The 12100-nt window shown below is 45.2% G+C and overlaps 1 protein-coding gene across 3 annotated transcripts in view; it reads left to right on the forward strand.

Moving 5' to 3' along the window:
* The first annotated feature begins 3022 nt into the window (after window positions 1-3022).
* The window catches only part of mpp1 (MAGUK p55 scaffold protein 1), an 83710-nt gene continuing 74632 nt past the window's right edge, over window positions 3023-12100 (forward strand). The window contains exon 1 of one of the 3 annotated variants that reach the window (XM_085996535.1): window positions 3023-3417. In XM_085996535.1, the coding sequence (XP_085852661.1) occupies window positions 3289-3417 (129 nt within the window). In that variant the 5' untranslated portion in view covers window positions 3023-3288. The remainder of the gene's footprint in view (window positions 3418-12100) is intronic. The other 2 variants (XM_085996556.1, XM_085996545.1) reach the window with 2 other exon arrangements.

Raw genomic sequence — 12100 nt, forward strand, 5'->3', positions numbered from 1 at the left:
TCCACCATTCAACCACTAACTAAACCTTCTACAATTATGGTGATGTGTTGCAACAGCCGGCCAACACATTAACTGAGCTCTTGGTCCCAATGAAAACTGCATATGATAATACCCAATAAAATGAGCCAAGTCATCTCTGGTACAAACAAAATTCATGTGAACGAGTATGATATTTGTAAAACAAGAATTTCAGAGCTGGGTGAGGTTTTTTCATGAGCTGGGGAGATTGGAAGGGTCAGGGGGAGTTCAATCGCAAGGCGGGGGAGTCCAATCGTGGGAAGGGGGGATCCGATTGCAAGGAGGGGGGATCTGATCGCGGGGAGGGGGGTCCGATCGCAGGGCGGGGGGTCCAATCGTGGACACACTCCTGCTCCTCCTGACCCACAAGTAGTGCTGTAAAAGCACTCACTTACCTGCTGGATCCAGCCGCTTTCACCTCCCTTCAGCTGCCAGGTTTCCCGAGCCCTGGGAAACCCGGCCCGCAGCACTTAAATTTAAAACTGTTAAAATTTGAGGCACGCAGCCTCATTAAAATATATGAATTAGGATCCGGCCTCTGGAGAGCAGGTTAATTGCCCACCCCATCCCACCTCTGCTAAAACCAGAATTGGGCGTGTTGGAGGCAGGTTGGGGTCAGATTAGCAATTTTTGACATTTTAGCCCCCCCCCCACCCCTCTCCCGCCCATCTTGAGGGGTTAAAATTCCCCCTAAGAATTCAAATATTTTTGTTATTTTGGTTTTAAAAAAATGGTTTAAAGCAAGTTAACTGCTATTGCTCTTTATCTGGCGATTTATTTTGCTTCTGTATAAATCCTCATTTAATAAACATTTATTGTATTTTTGCCTGAAATCTATAGTGCTTAAGTGTAGTATTTTTCTGCCAGTTGAAGAGGTCAGGCGTGGGCATATGTATACCCTAGGGATTCAAGGGTAGATTGTTAACCTGAGGCACATTATCCCAGGCCCTTCATGCATATGGTTACATTTTAGCTCATATGAGGTACAGGCCTGCCTATGAATGCTGGGGTAAACACAGGTAAAGCCTGTTGGGAGAAAGTCGAATTTGAAACATCTGTTTTGGAGATGTTTTCATTTTTGAAAAGTGCAGAAAGAATCCATGTTTACAGTCATCCACCTGCTACTCACACAGTGATGCTAGCATCAGCCAATCACAGAGTACCAGTAAACCTACACAGTGCCTGCTGTGGTTTTACCTCAAATAAAAAACCTTTCTAAACTGGTCACATTCGTCAGCTATCATTGGAGTTTCAAACAATGTTACAATCAGTCTGTGCACATCAACAGAAGGACTCTGTTCTGGACACTCCTTGTTCCCCAAATGTATTCGACTTGTGGTGAGAAATCTTTCTGTGACTCATCCTAGCCTGACTTGGGCTGGCTGTTTACAAAGTTTCATTTCTGCAAAAGCAGTCGCTGACCTCACTGTCCTTTCTTCTCTAAGGACACTATCACTGTCCTCTCTTAACATGTTGGGTGGGATTTTCACCCACCTGCCCAGAAACTAAAATAGCTGTGGAAAGACCTACCACCTCGTTCTCACTTAATTCCCACCCGGAAGCCCTGCTCAGTAGGCCATTAAAATTGCATTGGGGTCCTATCTAAGTAATCGGACTCCGATTCGCATAATATTATGAGGCTGCTGCCTGAATGCAGCAGGTGTCTTAGCTGTGTGACAAAAACAGCAGCGTTAAAATGGCCCAAGGCAGGAATCAAGCATTGTGCACTGCTTTCATTTTGACTCCCGTTCCGTCCTTTATTCTGCCGGGCGGAGGGAGGCAAAATTCCGCCTAGTACTATCACCGTCCTGTCTCAGAACGTTATCTCTGCACTCTCTAACGACACTACCACTGGCCTTTCTTGAAACACTCGGGGTGAAATTCAATGTCTGCAGGGGACAAGACGAGTAGTAGCAGACTGGCCGTCCGTTACACACCCCGCCAGATTTTCCTTTCCATTCACTTCATCGTCCTGTCTTGGAACACTACTGCTCTCCTCTCTCAGGACACTGTCAGTTCTCTCTCGGGACATTACTGCTCTCCTGTCTCGGGACACTATGTCATTCTCTCTCGGGTCAGTGTCCCTGTGCTCTCTCAGGAGATTGTTACTACCCTTGGTGGAGACTCCATGAACTGTTCAGTTTTGTAAAAGCAATCAGTTTTTTGGATTTTCACTGTCCTTACTATCACAATCTATTTGGTAAGCTTCTTATTTCAGCTGTGGCTCAGTTGGTAGCACACTTGCCTCTGAGTCAGAAGGTTGTGGGTTCAAGTCCCACTCCAGGGTTGAGCACACAAATCTAGGCTCACACTTCAGTGCAGTGCTGAGGGAGTGCTGCACTGTCAGAGGTTCTGTCTTTCGGATGAGACGTTAAACCGAGGCCACGTCTGCTCTCTCAGGTGGACGTAAAGGATCCCATGGCACTATTTCAAAGAAGAGCAGGGGAGTTATCCCCAGTGTCCCGGCCAATATGTATCCCTCAATCAACATAACAAAAACAGATTATCTGGTCATTATCACATTGCTGTTTGTGGGAGCTTGCTGTGTGCAAATTGGCTGCCGCATTTCCCACATTACAACAGTGACTACACTTCAAAAAGTACTTTGTTGGCTGTAAAGCGCTTTGAGACGTCTGGTGATCGTGAAAGGCGCTATAGAAATGCAAGTCTTTCTTCATATGCAGCAAGACACTTGTGTCAGCACTTGGACTCTGTTATTGTTGTCGTCTATTCAGTTTCAGGCTGCATCTTGGTTTATAACAGGCAGTGATGCTTCAAAGATGTCAGCTGTACTTCGCCAAATATCTGGCAGTTTCCACTATCTGATGGTGGCAGAGGTAGAGGCCCTACAGTGCTGTATCACAATTCCACTCAAATAAATCCTTAATCTGCTCTTATTGTTTTGACAGAGCGTTCCCCTGTTCAGGAGATTGGTGCAGTCCAGAGAATGCTGTCAGTAGGCGTGCACACACACACACACGCATAGTCCCACAGCACTGACCAAGAGGAAACAGCAATAACCACTCACAGATGCTTATGACTGGATCAGGCGTGACTGAGGATTTATTGTGCCTATCACATTCCTTGCAGTCTGTCATCTGGGCTGCACTTTAGACTCTTGTGTATTCAGGAAGGGATTTGTCTCCCAGCTCCACACACCCGGCTCTCTTTCTTCCTTCCAGCCTGTCAGTGTAGCAGGGTCTATTGCTGCTCCAGCCTTACAGAGGACTCTTTCAAAAGGCACTGCAGAAGACTGACAGCTTATTCACCATGACTCTAAAGTCCAACAAGAGCGAGCCCCTTGGCCCTTTTGCAGCCTTCGAGAGTATCAATAGTTGCCGGACCCCACTGTCTGATCTGTACCTGGAGCAGCTACTGCAGAGCAAAGGCAAGCCTGAGGTGAGTACAGTCAGTCTCGTATTCAGCCCTCTCTCTAACAGCTCCCGGTGCTACTGCTGTGTTAGTGCTTATTGTTCCCTATGGTGAATACAGAGACCCTGCATTCGGCCCTTTTCCTACCATCTTCTCCAGCCCTTGCTGCTGCTGTGTTAGTGATGGTGAGTACAGAGCTTGTGCATTCAGATAACTACTGCTGCTGTTTAGTGCTCGTCATTCCCAATGGCTGGGTGATCCTCTGCTCAGCTGCTCCATATGTCAGTGCTAATAATAGACTGCATCGTTAAAATATTGTGAAAGTGTGGCCTGTATCTTTGGATGCCTGTGAACTGCTCAATAGAAAACTGTTTGTATCCTGGAAGAGTCCTGCAGGTGAAACGTCGGTCAATACCACTGGTGGCCTGGGCTGTCAAAGGGTAAATCCTAGTCATATTGATATGGTTGAGAGGTAATCATTACCAGCAGGCACAGGCACATATGGTAACCATTACTGTTTGTTTCTGCTTGCGGAATAATGTTTATTCCCTTCAAAGGAATCCCTCAAGAATGGCCTCAATGAATGCCAGGGTTCCCGCTCCTAATCGTAGGGTGTATGGGCGAGGACAGAATTGACTTCGCTGTAATGCCCCCATGTAGAAAAGCTTAGATATTTAACACAGCATAATGTTAGTAAGAATTCAATGCTGAGAGATGTCTTGGTGCCTTTGATTGAAATGGAAGAACTGTGTCAGCCTTGGCTCAGTGTTAGCACACTCACCTTTGTGTCAGAAGGTTGTGGGGTTGAGCCCCACTCCAGAGACCAGCACGTAATCTAGGCTTGAAACGTCACTGAAAAAAACAAATTATTTGGTCATTTATCCTTTTGCTGTTTGTGGGATCTCACTGTGCACAAATTCGATGCCGCATTTCCCTACATCACAACAGTGACTACACTTCCAAAGTACTTCATTGACAATGAAGCACTTTGGGGTGTCCTGAGGTTAGGAAAGGCGCTATATAAATGGAAGATCTTTCTTTAAGTGTTTCACCTCTAAAGCAGACGTTATTGTGGTGACAGAAGTCACACAACACATTATATAGGCGGTGAATGTTTGCAATTGGAGCCATAAGCCTGGCTGACTGTGGAATAGTCAAAATAATGGCAGGAACAACTGAACAGAGGGATCAAATCAACAGAGGAGTTGGAGAGTAAGAATAGTTTTGAGATCAATTAACAGAGGCGATCATTAGTGGAGTCGCTTATACTGAGGCACTTACAGCAAACCTGTGCATAGGCTGCACATCCTTTGGCTGTGGTCTGTGCTCAGGTTTCTATAAGGTCAGTTCATGTCACTGGAAAATATTAGGATTTGGGGTAAATTGGTGTTTGGAAGGGTTTAAAGTTAAAAAAGTGCAGAATAAACAGCTGATCTACATTTAGCAGTATAGTAAGCAGTGTAAATGTAGGGTAGTGTCAGGAGTAATATGTATGATTTTCATGAACAACAAGGAACACAAAGAGTGATATCCAGAGCCTTTATTAGCTCAATGGTTTAATGTACTGCCTGGTGTGGTCCTAAACCATGTTGACAAGGAGGGGCTCAGGTTTGTTCCTAGTTAACTGATAATAGCTACAATGGGCCTTTGTGCCCCTGGACTAAGCTTGGGGGAGGGAAGTCGGAAATCACCAAGAATTCTTGCTTTAGATCGCTGTGCCGTGACTCTTGCTGAAAAATATGCTTGTGTGGACGTCAGGTGAGGAAAAGGGTCACTAAAAAGTGACGATTCCCATGGAAAGTAGCCCACTAACACTCTCTAGGCCCAACAAGGAGCAGCATCTTTAGGGGAGAAAATTGGGCTAAATAGAGGAGTGACAGACATCAAAATAGGACACATTTTTAAACCAAAATGAGCATCGTCACTTCTAATTAATGTTACTGGCCAGATTTGTACACGGTCTCTGTTGTGTTTTATAATACATTACTGCAGTTCAATGTCGTACCATGTAGTGTAACAGTGAAGCTAAACCGCACAATGAGCTGCAGTAATTGTGATATTTTTATTTCATGGCAACTTTCCTTTATTCCCCTCTTGTAATCTCCCTATTATCAGCTATCTTCCCCAGCTGAAGAAGATTACACGCCCCTTACTGACTTCACTGGATCTTCCTTCCATTAATTTAAATGAAAGGGAAATCAGCAGTGTTCTGTTACTGGCGTGCAATTCTCCCCGTATGATGTTCCTCTCTGCCTAGGCGATGCTTAACTCAAAATCGAACCCAAAATGTTCTCCTGTTCATTTTGGAATTGCCAAGAATGACTTGAAGTTGCTGTTTCTTTGGGTCAGTGCAGCTCTGGAGACACAGATCAATCTAATTTAGCCCTCTTGAATCACTGTCCTTTAAACTATGGCACTGCAGTAGTCAGTACTGAGAAGCCAGAACTCCAGTAGATGCTGAAAAAGTTAACTGTAGCTGCAAGTGCTGATGTGTGCAGATTTGGTGCAGGAACCACCCTGCAATCCTCCCTTCCTCCATTGGCTCTAATTGCAACATATAAATCGCTTTCACACTTGCCGGTTCTCTAGCTTGGGCCAGCTCCATGTGTTATGTTGCTAAAATTGGCTTCTTTATCCTGACAATTCTGCTAACAGGATAAGGGAGGCAATTTTGTAGACATACCAGCCAGCACATAAACATCAGTCTCCTGTGTACTGAGCCAGAGAAGCACCAAGTGTAAAAACACTTTAAATTCTGGTAGCTGGACTCCCTTCCACAGTTTATCTCTATTATAACACATTGGGGATTAGTATGTGGTTAGGTTCAGAGTACATCTGTCATGTGGTCCACATTTGGTGGAAATCCAATATTCTATTTGGCACCATAAGTTCCTTGAATTAGATTCTGGTTCAGCACTGATGTAAACCAGGCCAGGTAGGCCTCACACATGTGCCAATTCAGAAAGAAATGGAACTGGTTTGTCAATGGTGGACAGTAATGCTCCTTGGTTGCTGTGTGTTGTGCATTGTGTTTCCAGGTGTCTGGACCTCGCTCAGTGGTCAATGAATTGAGACCAGTTCTGATGAAATCTTAAGTCAAAACTCCAAACCACGGTCCACAGTCCACACCCTGAATTGTTGTGTTTTTGCTTTGAGCTTTTAATGTAATTTTCTTTCCTGATCAGTCTGTTTTATGTCAGGAAAGGCCGGGAAACATATAATTAACTTACTTGTGCCGAGTCATTGAATCATAGAATAGTAAAGCTCAGAAGGAGGCCATTTGGCCCATGGAATCTTCGCCAGCTCTTTCGAAGAGCAATCCAGTTAGTCCCACGCCCCCGCTTTTTCCCCGTATCCCTGCAATGTTTTCTCCTTTAAGCATTTATCCAATTCCCTTTTGAAGGCTACTATTGAATCTGTATCCACCACCCTATCAGGCAGCGCATTCCAAATCCTAACCACTCGTTGCAAAAAGAAGTTTTTCCTCATGTCGCCTCTGGTTCTTTTGCCAATCACCTTAAACCTGTGGCTCTCTGGTTATTGATCTTTCAGACATTGGAAACAGTTTCTCTATATTTACTCTATCTAAACTCTTCATAATTTTAAACACCTCTATCAAATCTCCTTTTGGCCTTCTCTGCTCTAAGAAGAACAACCCCAGCTTCTCCAGTCTATCCACATAACTGTAATACCTCATCCCTGGAACCATTCTAGTAAATCTCTTCAGTACCCTCACCAAAGCCTTCACATCCATCCAAAATGATTAGGTCGAAGAGTGCCAGTTTAAATGACCATTTTTGAGATTTTTTTCAATGCACTGATTGTGTCTGTTTCCTCTATCTTCTGATGTCAACAGACAAGAATGGACCCCGAGTGACAATGGATCACACCGAATAAAGTTGGGATAGTTGGAAAGATCTGAATTCACCACAATACAGAATACATGGCTAATGATAGGTAGAATTCAGTAGCCCGCCATATTTGCCTAGGCAGCCATTCTTCCTGAGGGGGCCCTGGCAGTGAATGTTAGCAGTCAATTTAATCATAGAGTTTGAAAATGACTATTTTCTGTCATGACACCTCCTACGTGTCCATGTGACAGACAAGCAAAAGGAGTGGCAATTGGATTTGCTTTTCACTTTATCAGAGATGCAATAACTCTACAAAGATTGCAACCCTGGCTCACCCAATAAGAACATAAGAACATAAGAAATAGGAGCAGGAGTAGGCCAATCGGCCCCTCGAGCCTGCTCCGCCATTCAATAAGATCATGGCTGATCTGATCCTAACCGCCAATCCACTATGACAGGACTATCTCCTGAATCTAACAGCATTAGACACACAAAAACAGGAGCAGGATCAGGCTACACGGCCCCTGGGCCCGCTCCGCTACCCACAGGGCCATGACCTATCCGAACCTAGACTCATGTCCAAATTCCTGCCCGCTCCCCGTAACCCTTAATTCCCTTTTCTACTAGGAAACTGTCTATTTCTGTTTTAAATTTATGTAACGATGTAGCTTCGACAGCTTTTTGGGGTAGCATATTCCATGGACCTACCACCCTCTGAGTGAAGTAGTTCCTCCTCATCTCAGTTTTGAAAGAGCAGCCCCTTATTCTAAGACTATGCCCCCTAGTTCTAGTAATAGCTCAGCAAATTTATCCAGTGAATAGCTGAACCATACAGACTTGTAAAGTTTATATTCTGATTTAGCTTATCTTAACTGCGGCAATGGTGAAGACACTGCAATTGACCTCAATATCCCACGTGCTAGGGAGAAGGTTCTGGCTTCTGTTCATTACCCAGTGACACCTGCTGGATGTGAGCGTGTGTGTACAGCAAGTGGGGGGTGGATCAGGCTTGTTTGTAGTGTGCCCTGTAGTCAAACATCCTGCTGGCACTCACTGTCATGGCTCACACATAGAATCGGAAACATTTCAGCTCAGAAGGAGCCTATTTGGCTCATTGTGACTCACATCGCAACTATATTTTCTCAACCCTGATATTATCCTAGCAAATATATATTTTTCCTTTCTATAATGGGGTGCCCAATGCTGCATGGAGTGTGTGCCTAACCAATGCAGTGTAATCTAGATATAGCGCTCAATTTGGTAAATAGCACAAATGGGCAAGATATCCAACAGAGCACTGCGAAGCTCTTGCAATTCTTTCATCAATGGAAACATAGATAAGCTGCAAGTAATATATCCAAGATAACAAACAAAAAACCTTTCTGATAATTATTTTGTCTGCTGGAATTAACTAGTACCTCCGCAGAATTTTCTTATGTCTTCAATAAGCTGTAGAGGATCACATCAGACCTCATTTTACGTTTAAACTGCCACGGTAAATTTATTGAACTAAACTTGAACACGTTAATAAAGAACAGTCATATAATACATATATTTACAGTAAATCTAGCTACTTGAAAGGAAAATAATGAAAGGTCACAATACCTAATCTAAATTACTGTTCTTTTGAATTAACATTTTATCTATAGTGATTCTTTTTATTTCTTTATTTATTACCACCGTGGAAGCTGAACTAGTCTGCCTTAACTCTTAAAATTTCCAAAATAGATGCTCTCATCTCAATTCCAATTAGCTGCACTCCAACACATATATATTCCACCAACAGTATGGATTTGAATAACTGACAGCCAGATTCAAAAATTATTGTCTGCCACACACATAACTAAACAGATCACACAGTATGAGTCTGTCGAATGTGGCTTTGCTCCTCCCCATAAACCTCGAAAGCCAGTTCAAACTATTCTTGCAGCATGTATATCGATCGAGGCTGGGACATAGAACCTAACTGCAGTTGCCTTTGAAACTCCTGCATTCTGACTGGATTTAAATAGACAGCCACTGATTCAAAATTAAAGATAAATACTAATTTTTTGTCACAGCGACATCCTTGCACACATGGGGGTAACCCATGTAGAGATGGGGGTTCCTCAGGAGAGAATCCCTATTCTTCAAGATGTGGGTCTCAGTTGATGTGACATCCTTGCAGAAATGGAACTCCCTGTGTAGATGGCATCCTTATACCCACAGGAAAAAAGAGCAGAGCACCTTGAGAAAGAGTAGGATGTAGTGAGATGAAAACACTTTTTTTGAAGTGAAGGATCTGTAGATCATCTAGTAAATTAATTTCCTGTGTTCAGAATCAATTCAGTTTCCAATTTTGAGCATTAATCTGACTTTAGAAAGCACTACAAGTGGATTCAAAACACAGCAATCAATGCAATGTGGTTTGGACTTTTGACATTTGAGCATTACATCTGAATTATAAATACAACCAGTCAGCATTGCATCACCTCCTTTAGCATTCAAGGCCCCATATATAAAATCTAAATTCCCATTTGCCCTTTTATGCTATTTTTGCACCTGCAATTCTGTTGTTAAAGATTGCCGCTGTTCCTTCATTCCACTCAGAATCTTACTGTTTAGATTGGAATTCCATTCTCTATTCTTTCTCCAAAAATGCACTTCCTCATATTTATCACAAATCTCCCCCAAATCTGCCTATGACCTTTAGCGTCCTGTATGTTTCCTCACAGTTTGCCATGGCGAGCCACCTAATTTGATATCACCATCAAATTCTGAGATGAGAAATAAGCCCATCTTCAAATCATTTATATATATATATATGGAGAACCAGAGAGCTTCTACCATAAATCCCCAGGGCACATCATGAGCTACATCTTGGCAATCCAAGAAACATCCTTTTACTCCTACTGTGTGTTTTTGATCCTTCAGCAACCCTTTATCCACACTGCCACGTTACCTTTAATACCATCTTTGCAACAAGCATTCTGAATAATAAACCCTTGGGAGGGTTGTTCACAGCTGATTAACCATTCCTAGCAAGGAATCAACACCTTCAGCAGAAAATTGGCAAGAAACGTGGTTTAAACCGTAAAAACCGGAAACGCGTCCCAACCCAACGTGTACATGCCCGTTGCCATTTTTATGGTGGCAGGTAGCGTACTGTGCAAGTGTCCCGCCCTTCATTATCATATTTAAATCAGGCTCCCACAGTCCAGTTGGGAGCTTGATCTAAATTTAACAGCTGCCAGCTGGGTTTGCCAGTGCTCGGGAGACCCAGCAATGAAATGGAGGCGGGGGCTGCTGGCTCCAGCAGATAAGTGATTTTTAAGCGCTGCCCCCACCCCCCCACCCCCGGCTCCTCAAGCAAACCTTCGGCCTCCCTTCTGCTGATCATGACTTCGCTCCTCCCCAGCCTGGATTGGCGACCGCCCCCCTCCGGCCCCAATCTACAGCCAGCCCCGCGATCTGCCGAGCCCACCCTCACTGAAGCCAATCACGATTGTCGGGGACCATCCCCAAGGGTCCTCGGACATGGCCTCCTGCTGCTGGTTTCCCGCCCAGCAGCCGGCCAGCCTGTCAATTTGGTCGGCTGCCGGGCGGGAAACAGGAGAAGAAAATTATAAGGAGGTATTGTCGTTAAATTTGGCAGGACCTCTGCATCTCTGTCCTTACCAGGTTTTCCCCACGCTCCCCGGCACTCTCACCGCCTCCCCATAAATTTCAGGGACAATCGGCTGAAAATTCAGTAGCCTTAGCGCCTCATTTGAGGCGCTAGAGGGCCTTGCGCCGGAATTATGGCCAGTAGTGAAATTCCCTGGGGCCCTAAATCGGCGTTGCTCCGGTAGCGCTGCGCCGGCACCGACGACGTCATCGGTGTGCGCAGCGTCCCGGTTGCCGTGGTAACCCGCCCGAACTCCGAAATTGAGTTGCGGCCGCCTCGCCCGTGGCAGCCGCAACCAGCGTTTTGTCAGAGGTGCCTTACTGCAGTTAGCGCCGGCGCATTAAAGGCCCCGCGGCGGCCAGCCGCTTTCCCGCCGGCCGCCTGCCCGCAGCTCCCTCCTGGGACTTCTCTCCCCCCCCCCCCCCCCCAGAACAGATGCAAGCCCGGCACTTGTCCGAGGTGCCGGGCTCATTTTTAAGCAGATTTGCACGGGCCGCGGCCGGGTGCAGGCAGCTCCTCCTTAACGGAAGGAGGAGGCCTGCACTTCCCCAGCCTGCCGCACCGCATCGGGTGCCGCAGCGCCGGAATTGCGGCGCGAAACGGCAGTTAGCGCCCTTTTCCAGGCGCTAAGACCCTTCAGTAGCGCCGGCAGCCGTTTGGGCGCGGCGCCACTGAATTTTTGGCGCGCGCAGGGGACTTAGCGCCGGCACTAATTTCCAGCGCTAAAGCCCTGGCTAAGCCAAAACCCAATTTCTAGGCCTATATGTCCTGCCTTGATGGTGTGCTGGTATTGCTTAAATACATGTCCTTTTATTGCTTGCTATTACAGTTGCACAGCTGCTGATTGCTTGGGATTTACAAGTGCAATGTAATGGCATTGTTCGGCATTTAATATTTTATTGAACTATAAATTCCTTTCAGGATTAGATCAATAACTGCAAATACCTGTGCTGTACACTACGTGTAAAATAGTGATAGACTAGTGATACGAAGTTTGTTCCTTTGGTTTATGAGCAGCAAAGCTGACAATGCAATTTCACTGTCACATTCCAGGACCGATCCTGAGAGCTCCGAGGCTGTATGGTTAAGTATCACACTAGGCAGACACAGTGGGGGCATTACAATCAGACTCAATGTCCCTGGGCTCAGGAGGAGAAAAATATTGGTCAGGATTTCCTCTCCTGGTTGCGATTCAGTGACTCCTGCTGAATAT

This window comes from Somniosus microcephalus, chromosome 1, assembly GCF_052327205.1.
Source record: "Somniosus microcephalus isolate GS21.2 chromosome 1, FLI_Smic_1.0, whole genome shotgun sequence".
Classification (NCBI taxonomy): domain Eukaryota; kingdom Metazoa; phylum Chordata; class Chondrichthyes; order Squaliformes; family Somniosidae; genus Somniosus; species Somniosus microcephalus.